A 14,516-nucleotide genomic window follows, 5' to 3' on the forward strand; every position below is an offset into this window, starting at 1 on the left:
CTTTTTGTGGGGTAGAATAATTTCCTTTTTTTAAACAAAGCCATTTTTGAAACATACCATCATTAGTGTACATAGACTTTGGTGTGCCTTCCCCCACATGATTCAAAAGTGTGCCTCCACCCATAAGATTTTTTTCCTATAAATTGGGGCACTTTTCTGAGGGGTACTTTTCTGAGTGTATGCCCTCATACCTCTTGTGTCCCCTTCCTCTCCTGCATTGCGGGAAGCTATGCATGCCACTGCATGTCATGCATAAGCATAGTGCGACTTGAAACAACAAATTTTTTAGCAGAAAAATCTGATTATAAAACTTGATAATTTTATTGAATTTTATATTGGTTCAAGCTTTGCATTTTATTTCTTACTAAACATCTTTGTAGATTGTGAGCATGAATGCCAAAAGTATTGAGTGGACATCATTTTACAAGAAAGGAGTCTTGAAATTAAATGACCCAATGCTGTTTAAAAATGTTTCCAATATTCCTGTCATTGTGGATGGTACCCTCATAGGCTTTATAGATCATTGCATTGTCAATAAATTCATCAATTACCTAAACTGCTCGAAAATTTTCTGTATAGATGAAGTAAGTACATTTTCAAAACTGCTTTTAATTATTTAAAGGTTAAAGAAATTGTGTGATTTTTCTTGTTTCTGTATAAATTTTAACCGTCAAATTCTATTCAGTATACTTTAAACTTGGTAATCTACTGCGGTTTTGAATATTAATTAAATGTGATAATTATGTTGAATGTGATGAAAATACAGTAGGCACAATCGACAAGTATAATTTGATAACAATAATCGAAAAGAATCCAGGAGACCCAAAATAATGACTTTTTTCAATTAAAGGAGCATTTAATTTTGCAACCTCAAACTACAATTACAATGACACGCCTGAAGGCAGTTTTAAATTATAAATTATTAATTTAACAGAATGGAAATATCCGAATCACAAAAAGGGAAAACTGAAGTATGCAATTTTTAAACACATAGTAATAAGTGAAATAAAATAGAATTGTTTGCGTACGCATTATTTTTGTGAACCACTGTTTCAAAGCATATTCAGCTTACCATCTTTTTTTTCCTGTGTGGTTTTGCTAGTTGTTAAAATTTTCATTTATCTTTGCTTTGCTTTCAATCTCATCACAATTCTTTAGCAACTTACAAAGTAATGGCTGAAAGTTTTAGCTTTGTTGCATTTCTTTCAATCAACATGGGTAAATTGAAGCGTTTTAAAATATTATTTTCCCCTTGACAGATCATTACACTTTTCCACCGTAGATTAAATGTTTGAACGTTTAGAGTGAAGTTTTTAAGGTAACTGGACAGGGAGAAAAATTCTTCTTTACTAATAAGAAAGGAACTTGTTTTTTAGGAAGCTACATTAAGTCTCTCAAAGTGGGAGAAGTCCGCCACCCGAAACCATGGAGGTCCTACATTCATGCCTGGAACATATCCAGTGACTGAATTTTTTCATGTGCAAACGAAAGGCGTCTTAGGGGGAGTCTGTGGTCACTGAAAACGAACTTCTTGTTGTTTCACTCCTAGAAAAGTTTGCATTACTATTGAAAACCACAAAATGCCACACAGAAAGTTCTTCTCAGGATTTGTCCTTGCATTTTTGTGATTGAGGAACGAAAGTGGGGAAATTTTTGAAAGTTTATGAAAAAGTGATAATAATAAACGAAGTCACTGATTACAATGTCGGACTTTTTTTAGCTCATGTTAATATGCAGCTGTTCCAGGACTTCGTGATCCTGATAACATTAAGCGAATGATAATATTAACGGTGATCACATTAAGCGGCACTTACTGTATTATTTTGAAGTTATATAACAAGAATTATAATCAGGTGACTTGGACAGTGAGGATTATCTCTGTGCGTAAAAAGGTTCAAATTGATCGGTAGATAAAGGAATGTTTGTAGATGATTTGCTATTGATTGGATAAAAATGATTGTGTTCTTTGGGGTGTGTCTAATAAGGGTTTATGGGGGATTTGTAGATTATTTCTTCTACTTTAGTACATTTCATACATTCTTTGTATAAATTTTATTTCAAAAGTTTAATGAGTTTACTATTTAAAATAAAATGGGAAAAAAGTAGAGTCATTCGGCACACTTTGTAATATCCACTTTTTAGAAAATTGCATGAAAAACCAAGTTACGAAAGATTGTTGCTGTATTACAGTAATACTTTAAAATGTTGCATTACTACTTTCTAGGTTCAAGCAAAGGATTGTTTATATGTGCTATACTTTTCTTCTGCATCCATTATAGTAATCATAATTATTTTTTGTTGTAACTATGTATTTATTACATCTTGTTGCAGAGTAAATGATAAAAAAAAAAATCGATTTTGATTTTAGTTAAAAAAATTAGCTTAAAAGTATATTAATTTAAAGTTCTCAAAATTATTTAGAAGTGAGCCTTGTGCTGTACTTTAAAACATTGAACCACTAATTAATATCATTGCTTTTTTATATTTTATTAATCTTAATAATTCTTACCATAGATGCCTCAGTCAAATAAAGAAAACTACAAACTTAAAAAAAAGAACAGAAATTGTCAAAATAAAGTAATAAAAAGTCAAAAAATTAAAGATTTTAACCTCACATGAGATATTAAAAGAAAGAAAATAGAAAAATATTGCGCTAAATTGGAAGTTCTTTTGTAAATGAACATGTTCTTAAAAAAAAAACCTTTAATTTCAGAATGGTGTATATATGCATACTGTATATTTGTGTCTATATAACTCATAATTGTGCATATGCTTGCATGCTTGATAATTAACTCTTAATTTTTTCTAGATTCCCAGTTATTCTGAAGTATTATTTCTGTCAAAAGACAACTGTGGCTCTGCATTACCAGCCCTTTATGTGTATTCATCTCCATGTAGAATCATGCGAATTGTAAAAAATAAAGAGCCTGAAAGAATTTTTCTACTTGGATGCTTTGAACAGCAGTTCAATGAAGTATTTAACTTATATCTATTTGTTTTTAAATGAAAATTCTGTTTGATTGTTTTTATTTTGTGCATCATTGAAACAATAAAAGGAAATATTGAGGCATAATGTTTATTATTTTATGTCAGTGGTCTTCAATTTTGTGTCGAGTTACAAAGCTCTTAGAATTGTAAAGGTTCTTTTTGGGCCCTTTCCCAGCCTTAAAATGAGCACCTTAAGACATAATAGTTGATCAGTTTTCAATATTCTTTTTTGTGCCAAGACAGTTAAAGAATTCAAAACTATTTGTTTCACATTGCAGTAAAATTGTAAAACAGTATCAGCTTATGCTTCAGGTTTCACCTACCCTTGTTTTGTACTTGGTAGCTGGAGCGTACTTGAATTATTTATACAAACTGTTAAAGCCAAGTGTTATTGATGCTATCTTAAACCACATTTTGTAGTAACTTGAGTCAACATTTTATTTTACTGTCAAACCTCTATAACGGACCATCTCTCCTTTAACCACCAATTTTCTGAACACTAATTTTCTTCTCTATCTACTCAATGTTAAAAATTCTCTTGAGAGACCACCTAAATGTCTCACAACAGCCTGCAAATCCTAAAACTCAGAACCATCAAATCAAGGAAATTTCAGTAAGAGAAAACCAAAAGGGACGTAGCAAAAAGAAATCAATTGAACATTTAGTTTGTAGATGCATCAGTCTTCTCTTGCTTATGAAATAAACCAGAATCAAGGTATAAAATCTTTTCTTTTGTGGGTTTCAAGCAGATTCTTTTCATGCCAGCTGCCCTTCTGCTTAGAAGAAACCTAAAAATGTTACAAGAAGGAGGAGTTTAGCTTTTCACACCCTTTGGACTCTAAGATAAGACATGAGCATCTCTTATCATGGCAGGTCAGGCCTGCCATGTGTCCAAAAGATGTCCCAAAAAGGTATGCCGTAGTGTCCCAAAAGGTTATTTCTTAAAGTTTGTTGGTTGCTGAATGTGGGCATTTCTGTATCATTTGAGTTGCCAGAAAGAATCTATTTTTAGCTCATATAAACAGTTAAGAAATAGGCTCATGTTGCTTTCAGATTGCACTAATGATAAGAACATTAATGAATTATTTTTACAGCTGAATGCTAAACTAGAAACAAAAGTTTTTTTCAGATAAAACTAAGAATTTGAAGAAGGCAAATATCTTCTCTTATTTTAAAACGAATTAGTTTTTTTAATGGAGAAAGAACATAAGAAGTATATTTTATATGAAAAAAGAAAATTTTTCTACTATAATGTTCTGAATTAAAATGTACTGTAAGCACAATACAAATGATTTCCATTGATGCTATTATTGTTTCTTGCACGTTCAAAGTGACCCCTAAGCATGACTAACCTCCATTAATTACCACTTTTATCAGGAACAGAGAGAGAGGTCGCTCCTAAGGAGTTTCACTGTATTTTGATTAATTAGTTTGTAAAATGTATGTTTCTGTTTTTCTTTCTTTAAGTTACTCTCCTACGAAGAAGTGAATAGTCACTGCTTTCTGGGTCTGTCTGCCTGTTTCATGCCCTTTTCAGAATATAATCCTGGAGTACGGAACATTTTCTCTTGTGTGGTATGTATATTTTTTCTTTCTGATGTATTAGGTAAAATCGTCTTAGATTTACATGTAGTAAATTAGCTTTACTTCTCACTTTTTTGTCATACACATGTGACAACTTTACTGCCATTGCACCATTGCAACATAGGTTTTTTTTTTTTTTTTTCAAATTTTTCTTTTCACCTATTGTTTTTATTTATTAACAGAGCTTATTCGACCCAATGAACTCCAATGATGAGGTATGTCTGCCTATGCTTGAATGACTTAGATTTTGAATGATATGATTTTACCAAAGAACCTCACGGCTTACACGTCTACTTATAATTTGATCAGTTTTTCAGATGTCTCCTATTATGTAAACACACACACACACACACACACCAAAACTCGCCCAAAATGCAACTTAAAAAAGCCGTATTTGATTCATTTAAATGATTTTTTTTTCTCTTGCTGCAATTTTTTATGAAAAAGTATAAAATTAATTTATTTCATTTGCTAAGGTTAATTTGAGACTTTATTTGTATTATGCTACATTTATATCATGCCTATGAGTTCTTATACTGTATTGAACTTTTGTGTGTTATTGTTTGTTGTTATTTGAGTTTAACGTTTTGAACAAAAATTGAACGATCACCGAAAATTTGTATTTAAAACTATTCAAGAGAATCATTTTCAAATATATAATGGCTGAGAATTACATATTGAATATTGGTTCAAAATCGCACGAAAATAAATTCTATCCAAAGGATAGAAATGAAGAAGAAACAAATTAGGTTTGTGAATAATCAGCAAAGTGATAAACAACTTCTATTGTGCTCATTCCTTTTACTCAAATCAGATTGGAATTGGAATCTGCTTGCTATAGCAAATCCCCAGTTGCAGGGAACCTTCTAAATGGTCGGAACTGAAACCTTATGTTATCAATACAATTTCAAAGGCTTGTCCATAATCCATAAACACTAGATAGTAGGTCATAGTGCGGCCTGTCTTGTCTAGTGGTCAGAGTAGTCTGACTGCGATGGGTAGGTCCCGGGTTCGAATCCCTGCTGAGACATGGATGTAATTTCTCTCTCTTGTCCTTTCTTTGTGTGAATGTGTTGTTATGCTTTGAATGGTTGCTTACCCAATGAACGGGTCCTTATGACATGTGTGCACTGCGGAAGTCAGACCTCACACCAAATTACGGAACAGTTGGAAAAGTGGAGCAGTGCACCTCGAATTGTTGGCCTAGCTGGCATACGACAACAACAACAATTGATCATAGTAATCCAAAAATTTCAAGCTTTTCTTAGCAGGTGTCCCTGTGATATTCCTTATTGATTGTTCTCTCCACAAACACCCTCCTCTACAAGTCTTACCCCTTTTTCACTGAAATACCCCATCTGCAACCACATTCCTTTGAGAAACCAGCTGTTTGTCCGAAGGGGGAACGGATCCCTTTTTAAGCTCCAAGTTTCAGCATATTTTGGTCAAAAGAGGAGGTCATGCAAAAGGAATGTTTCCTTTCCAAGTCTTCTGTAGCTGTTAGCTAGAAGAGTCGCAATTGTATTTTCTTTGCATATGAAGGAAATAAGTTATTTGTAGTTTGCTTATTATTGAATGCAATAAAGTTAGTACTAATATTTCATTTTATTGCCCTAATTACCAATGAAAACATTGTGTAATTAAGATGTTCATTATAGAAGTATCTTAAAAAATTCAGACTTTTTTTCCCCCTCTTGGTTATAGCAATCTTTTAAGTCAGTTCCTTGAATGTTCATTATAGCCGGGTTTGTCTGTATATACAGGGTGTCCAAAAACGACCGCATAAACTCTGCACAGCTAAATTTCTCGTTGGGAGTACATAAAACTGTCCAAAGAAGCATTCCTGTACGATCCAAAGTTAGTAAGAAAAGTACGAAAAACAAAATATGACCTCACTTTATTGAACTTGATTGAACATATCAACAGCAGTATACGTACATTACGTATAAAACCAAGTATGTGTAATAACGTTTTAAACATTATCGTTTGGAAAGATATACAATTACTGTTGTTGATGTGCAAAATAAAATGTTTGTTCATTGTACCGGCAGTGACATCATACTTTGTTTTTCATATTTTTCTCGTAAACTCTGGATCGTATAGATACGCTTCTTGGGCAGTTTTTATGAACTCTCAACAAGGAATCTAGCTGTGCTGAGTTTACGCGGTAGTTTTGGGACACTCTGTGTATAATATACGTGTGTATCTCACAATGTTGGATGTCCTATTTTTTCTGAATCATTCTAAAATGTTTTAGTATTTCATATACAATTTTTGTAAGACATTTTATGAGCATCTTAGTTAATGTATTTCCTTTTTTCTCTTCAAAAGAAAAGTGTCCAAGGGATAAGCGTTCCTTTTATTAACTGGAGTTCAAGAACTGATGTTGAAGCATCTTTTCTTATTAACTATCAGGCACCACTTGTCAGTTCAAGCATAGCAGAAAGTTACGGTATTGATTCCTATCCACTTGGGACCAATGTACATATAGCCATTTTGTCTTATACGGTAAGTTGTAATTTCTTTTAAATTAAAAATTAATACAAATACAAATACAAAATTGATGACCAGCAACAGTCTCTGGGCCCAGTTAGACTGGTCCTAGTCAATTTACAATCCCCAGTGAAGATCAATGGCCCTCTTAAAACTATCTACTCCCTTGCTCATTACCACCTCTTCTGGTAAGCTGTTCCAAGGTTCCACTACCCTGCTAAAATAATAATTTTTCCTGATACCCATGTTAGCCTGAGATTTAAATAGCTTAAAATAATGACCCCTTGTCCTGTTTTCAGTGCTAAACTTCAGCCCCATAACATCTTTCATTTTAATAAATTTAAACAACTGAATCATGTCCCCTCGGTTTCTTCTTTGCTCAAGACTGTACATTTTTAGCCTTCTAAGCCTGGAATCATAGTCTAAGTGAGAAAGTCCATTTATTAGCCTTGTAGCACGCCTTTGAACCCTTTCCAATACATTAATGTCTTTCTTAAGATAAGGAGACCAAAACTGAACAGCATACTCCAAATGAGGTCTTACCAAACTTCTATATAAGGGCAGAAGAACTTCTTTAGATTTGTTTGTAATAGATCTATTGGTAAACCCAAGCATCTTATTGACTTTGTTATTAGCAATGCTGCACTGTTGGCTAAACTTTAAAGCCTGACTTATTAAGACCCCCAGATCAGTAACTTTGTCTGCTTGACTAATGACTGAACCTTGCAAACAATAACTTGTACACTTATTTCCATGTCCTAAATGTAGCACTTGGCATTTCCCAACATTAACAGCCATACCCCATTTATCAGCCCACTCCGTAATATGATCTAGATCCTCTTGCAGCTGATTTGCTTGTTCTTCGTTTCCTACAGTCCCCATAACTTTGACATCATCAGCAAAACAATTCATGTTCCCAGAAATATTTTTGTGAATATCGTTCATAAAAACAATGAACAAAACAGGCCCTAACACTGATTCTTGAGGCATAGGCGGATTTAGGCCGAAAGTTTTGGGGGTGCAACAATAACGGGGATCTGGGGGGGGGGGTATTCCCGGAATAACAAGGCAGTGGTGAAATCAGAAACTTATTTTAGGGCGGGGCGCACTTTTAAGTCTAAAAAACGCGATGTAAACCATATTTAGTAATATTAGGGGATTGTCAATTCTTAACATTTCAAACTGCAGAAAGTCTTCAACGAAAGTCGATGTTGTTAGAAACAATGGGTAAATCCAGCTTCTAGTTTGGAAGGGCATTCACGCCCCGGAAAAAATTGCAATAGTAGTTTTGAAAACGCAGTTTTACAGTTCTTGGTGATATTTTAGGGGCAAGAAAGGTACGTGGGGCTCCAAGGCTATTTTTAAAAATTTAAGTCTTATAAATGTGATTATAGTCCATATTTATAGTTTGGGTTAGGAATGATACTTATGGACTGTCTTCAATCGATTTTTTTAAAAACAGATAGAAATACGTCCCCCCCCCAAACTACCTCTTTAATTTTTCATAATTGAAGTTCCAAAACGCTATGGTGGACAAGTTTTGATGCTGTTACCGGACGGTGTGTTCTGGAGCTCTCCCATGGAAAATTTTCGAAATTGAAGTCATAAAAATGAAGTTCTTGAGTAGTACTCCATGGTATTAAAAAAAGGATTCTCCCACTAAATATTACGAAATAGTAATTTTTCAAAACTAAAATATTAACAATCTTTTGACAATATTATAGAAAGGGGGTAGGAGGCCGTTTTTCGAATATTTTCCAAAATTACAGTCTTAAACACATGAGTGTAAGACCATATTTGGTAACGTTAGGGACACTGCAGTTTTTCAAAACTGAAGCTCCAAAAAGGCAATTTTGAATGATTTTCAATGTTTTTATGTGATTAGAGGATCTTTCTTGGAAATTTTGCGAAAGTGAAGCCCAATAAACGAAATTTGAGATGCTCTGTAATAACTTTGGCTGGAGAGAGGCTTCGGAGAAGAAAAATTTTGAAGACTATTAGGAAAAATGAAAACGAAATTTAAAAAAAGAAAAAAAAAGAGAGGAGATATGAAAGAAAGAGGATTGTGCGAGGAGGGGGGGGGGCATACAATTCGTTTAAAGATTTTTCCAACATTCTTTTTTTTTCTTCTTAAAGCAACTGCGTTTTCCCAAAATGAGATCTTTTCTTTCATTCAATAATAAAGAATATTTTTTTTAAAAACATCAACTCAGCATTTTGTGGGGAGGGTCACCAGTCTTGTGCCCCCTCCCCCTGGATGCAGCATGGCAGGCAGGGCCTGATTACTGATTAGGCCAACTAGGCTGTGTCCTAGGTTATAATTACTTCAATATAAAATTCTAATTCAAATGGCTATGATTACTTCAGTCTATATCTAAAATTGTTTCAGCAAATAGCTAAAGTTATGATGTTTAAATACAGGGGAGCCCCAAAATGTATTTGGCCTAGGGCCCCTCGATGTCTTAATCGGGTCCTGACTGCAGCAAAATGTCCGGGAGCCCTCCTTCAAAAATTTTTGAAAATTTACCTTAAAAATGTTGGTTTTTAGTTGATTTCGGAGTAGATTTCATTGATAAAGTTTGTTGCAACTGTCATGTTTTTTTTTTTTTTTTTTTTTTTTTTTTTGGACTTTATTAGCCATGGTTGTTTCAAAATAGAAGAATTGGTATTGATATACGAATTAATACCCAAGTACAGAACAGGCAATTATTCTATACAATAACACAGCACTGAAGAATAAATTGTTTGAGAAATTTCTGTATTTGCATGAAATTATTTATTAGGGTTTTTTTTTTTTTTTGCAAATGGATAAAATTACTTTAATTCTTAATATGAAAGCAGTTATGTTTTCCTTCCACTAGCGAAGTGTGATACACTGGATTCAAGTAAATTTACTAGTATAGCAGCTATGAATTTCTTTTCCCCAACTGCGTTTCTGGGTGAAATATACTAAATTATTATTATTATTTAAAAACCCAACCAAAAATTTTGGGGGTGCGGTGCACCCCCTGGCACCCCCGTAAATCCGCCTATGCCTTGAGGAACCCCGCTTAAGACCTCACTCCAATTAGAATAATTTCCCCTTACAACTACCCTTTGTTTCCTTCCGGTCAGCCTGTTTTTTACCCAAATGAAAGTTTTCCCTCCTATTCCTATGTCAGCTAATTTGCTAAGTAGAGCAACGTGTGGTACCTTATCGGAAGCTTTTTGAAAATCAATGTAAACAACATCTACAGGCTTCTTATTGTCCAAAGCCATGGTAACTTTGTCATAGAAATGTAATAAATTAGTTGCACAAGACATATTTACGATTACATCTGCTAATTCCTCCGCACATTCAAATAAACTTTTTGGATAAATATTATCTGGTCCCGGAGCCTTAGTCTCTTTAATTTTTTTCAAATGAAGTAAAACGTCATCCCTGGAAAATACAAAGTCCTCAAGCTGTACTATAGCTTGTGTCTTGTTGGTGTCAACTGTTCAGATACAGTAATCTTTAAAAACACCCGAAAAAAAGTTATTAAGAACATTAGCAATATCACTGTCATCCTGAATTAAAATTACGTGCTCATCAACCAGTGGCCCAATATGACTATTTCGAACTTTCCCTGAATTAGCATATGCAAAAAACCTCTTGGGATTCCTGTTTATGTTATCTGCCAGTCTTTGCTCCAACTCTCTTTTCTGAATCCGTACCAAATACTTAAATTTACGCCTTGCCTTACTATATTGGATCCTATCTGCACTGTGACCAGTTTCTCTAAACCAGTGGTTCCCAACCTTTTTTGGCCCATCGCCCCTTTCGAAAGTTAAATCACACCTATCGCCCCCCACGTTCTTCCCTTAAAAACACAAATTAGATGGCACTGATTTTAGTGAAGATTAATGTTACTGTACGCCTAATTTTAGTTTGAAGCTTCAAAAAGTGCATGATAAAGCAATAATTAGCTTTAAAACTGATTTTTTTTTAATTCTTAACCCCTCCTCCCCTCTCCCCCCCCCCAAAAGAAAGAACGTAATTTGAAGCGCTTTAATTAACCAACGTCATTAACATACTTAGCAAAAATAAGAATACTACATTTTTCAGTTGCATGCTTTTTTTTAAAATTGAAATCCGGAAAAAATTGAAAATTTTAACCATTAAGATTTGTTTTTTGTTTTTCTTAAAACTTTTTAATGGCTGCCTTGTGCTTGATGAAACTCCGTTAAAGCTTTGATGTTTGGTTTTATATTAGTGAGATTTAATCTAAGGTCCCCTTTGAGGCAGATGTCCAATCTATTTCTTTGCTTTGTGAGAAGCGGCACTACAGAGCTAAATCCTCTTTCAACTAAATATGTTGAGGGGAATGAGATGAGAAGCTGTTCAACTTTTTTCCAAAGTTGTGGGTAAGTACCCATAAGCTTCACCCAGGCAAGTTCGTAACCGTATTGCTTGAAAGTAATTTTTGATTCACAATCAAATTTCAAATCCATAAACTCTGTCTGCAAAGAGTTTTCCAGTTCATTTCATCTTCAAAACTAAATGGGTCTAAAATCCAGTCAGGAATTTGTAAGTTGATCAAATCTGCAAACCTTGATTCCATGTTCTTTTTTAACTGATCAAGGTGATCAATAAAAATTAAAATTTTTTCCTCTGGAAGTTCATCATCCACGATTAAACTTTTTTTTTAGAGTCGGAAACAGGATAAATTCTTTACGGCCAATATTTGCCTTATGGATTTCGAATTTGGCAATTAATGCTGAAATTATGCTTTTGGCTTTAATGAGGTTCATCTTGTTTTCTTGAAGCTTAATGTTGACTTCGTTAATTTTTTCAAAAATATCTGTGAGATACGCAAGTTCCAATTTGCGCTGTTTCAAATTCTCACTTAAAGCAGGATCATGCAAGTCGAGAAACTCAGCTACAGTGTCGAATAATTCAAAGAAACGGCGCAAACAGTTTTCTTTGGAAAGCCACCTCACAAACGTATGTAAAAGCAAGCGTTCGAATTTTTCATCATTTTCATGGCAAAGCTCTCGAAACAGGCGATCATTGAGAGAATTAGCTTTGATCTCGTTAGTACCATTAAAGACTAATTGTAAGGTTTCGTGTAAAACACCACTTAATTTTTTTTGCAGCCAAGTGTTGACGATGAATGACACAGTGGATGGTAATCACTTCTGGCACTTCTTTTTTAAGGTGTGCAAGAAACCCAATATGACGACCCGCCATGGCAGGGGCACCATCTGCTGCGCAAGCACTTACATTTGTCAATGGAATTTCTATTTCTTCAAAATAATCCTTCACCACTTTAAAAATCGACGATCCCTTTGTATCAGTAATCAAAGTTCTGGCGAACAACATTTCCTCAGTTATCTCTTTCAGTTCATTAATAAACCTCACATAAGCTAATAAAATAGCTCTGTTATCTGTCACAGTTGATTCATCAATCTGTAGTGCAAATTTACTTTGTTTCAAAACATTTATGAGTTTGCACTCAACGTCAGCAGCCTTTTTATCTATTCTCCTGGAAACTGTGTTGTTACACAGGAGGAAAGATTGACTTGTCTTTTTACTGGAGCCCTCACCAAGCAAAATTTCAACTATTTTTTGAACAGCCGGTAGAATAAGATTTTCACCAATCGTATGAGGCGTACCACACTTTGCTATCAAAAGAGACACTTCGTAAAGAAGCAAGAAGCCCTTTGTCAAGATCTGTTGCTTGTCTTATAAGTAATTCACCCACCTTTGGCCGATTATCCGCTTTTGTTTTGAGGTCTTGAAAATAACCAAGAGGTTTATTTACTTTGTCACTCTGTACTCTTGACAAATGCTCTTTCATTTGCGAGGGCTTCATCGCTTAATTGCTAGAAAATATTTTATCGCACAAAAGACAATGCGGAAACTGCACATTTTGCGGTGCCGTGACAAAACCAAATTTTAAATACTCTGCTGAATACTGCCGGCACTTTTTTTTCGAATTCATATCGAACTTCCACACTACGAAACAGGCACAATTAAACATAAATTCACTAAATTAAATCATACAATAGAAACTAGGTAAGGAGGTTTATGTGCTGATTGCAAGATTCTGAATGACAACTAATAAGTAAATGCAAAAATCCATTCCTACACATATCCATCCACCTTTCAGGCGTTAAATATATGCTGGCGCCAACGGTCAGACAGTGCTTACAAGATTTTTTTTTCTTCCTCGTGAAAACGGCAATAAAATAAAATATATTATTTTTCGCTTTTGGGATTTTTTTTATCCGAACAGATTTGATTGAGCTGTAAATCATACATGCCCTATTTTCTGGGAACGACTTTCTTGATTTGATATGTGCAATATGCTTGGTTCGGTATTACACAACATTGGTATTCTGAAAGATATTTCTGAATTGTGTACCGATTTGTTTTAATAAATATAAAAATATAGTTTTTGAAAGGTCAAGAATTTCTTATTACCAGGTATCCGAATACCGGTCGCCCCCCTATCGCCCCCCCCCCAGAAATTTAGCGCCCCCGAGAAGAGTTCGATCGCCCCTTTGGGGGCGATCGCCCCCAGGTTGGGAATCACTGCTCTAAACCTATGAAAAGCAGCTTGCTTGTAATTTAGAGCGTCTTTAGTTTCCCTGGAGAACCACATTGGCCAAATTTTACTGTTGACGCCCTTTCTCCTAAAGAAAACATGTTCCCCAACCGTTTTCGCTAGATTTTTCTGAAACTCTGCCCACTGAAGATTCACATCGCTACTGTCCAATCCAGAAGAAAAAACTGCTTTCAAACTCTGCCTAAGTGCCACAAAGTCAGTATTTCTGAAATTGGGCACAAACCTAAAATTTTCTACCTTGTGCATATCAAATTTAATCCCAAACCTAATACTGTTGTGGTCACTATCTCCAATGTGTTCTTCTACACATAACCCCTGAACAGAACCTTTGATGTCGCAGAAAACTAGATCCAAAATTGCGTCCTGTCGAGTACCCTGAGTTACCATTTGATCTAAGAAACAGCCGCCAATCCCTTTCGAAAATTCCTCTTCTCTGCTATTACTATGGTAAAAATTATTCCAATCAATTCCTGGAAAATTAAAATCCCCCATTATGATGACTGACCCCTTGCTAGAAATATCACTAATAATACTAAACATCTGTTCATCTTGACCCTGGCTTAAGTTGGGTGGCCTATAAATGTTCCCTAAACGTAGTTTTTTGCCCTTATTGCTCATCAACTCCAGCCAAATCATATCAATCTCATTAGGTTTATCATTAATTACCAATTCATTGCAAGTTAAAGTGTCTCTGACATAAAATAAAACCCCACCACCCTTTTACCTACTCTATCTTGTCTAAACAAATTATATCCAGCAATAGGTAATAAATCATCATCACTTTTGGTAGCCCGTGTCTCGGTAACTCCAATAATATCCAACCTCTTGTCTATTGTTATGCTTTTCAATTCTTCCATC

General features: G+C 34.6%; 1 protein-coding gene across 1 annotated transcript in view; it reads left to right on the plus strand.

The window, feature by feature from the left end:
• Positions 1–14,516, plus strand: part of LOC129224920 (DNA-directed RNA polymerase I subunit RPA2-like) — an 85,375-nt gene that overhangs the window by 46,400 nt on the left and 24,459 nt on the right. Inside the window, exons 14-18 of the mRNA XM_054859468.1 lie at positions 381–584; positions 2,810–2,974; positions 4,456–4,563; positions 4,755–4,787; positions 6,904–7,080. Of these exons, the coding sequence (XP_054715443.1) occupies positions 381–584; positions 2,810–2,974; positions 4,456–4,563; positions 4,755–4,787; positions 6,904–7,080 (687 nt within the window). The remainder of the gene's footprint in view (positions 1–380; positions 585–2,809; positions 2,975–4,455; positions 4,564–4,754; positions 4,788–6,903; positions 7,081–14,516) is intronic.

The sequence above is a fragment of the Uloborus diversus genome, chromosome 6, assembly GCF_026930045.1.
Source record: "Uloborus diversus isolate 005 chromosome 6, Udiv.v.3.1, whole genome shotgun sequence".
NCBI lineage: Eukaryota > Metazoa > Arthropoda > Arachnida > Araneae > Uloboridae > Uloborus > Uloborus diversus.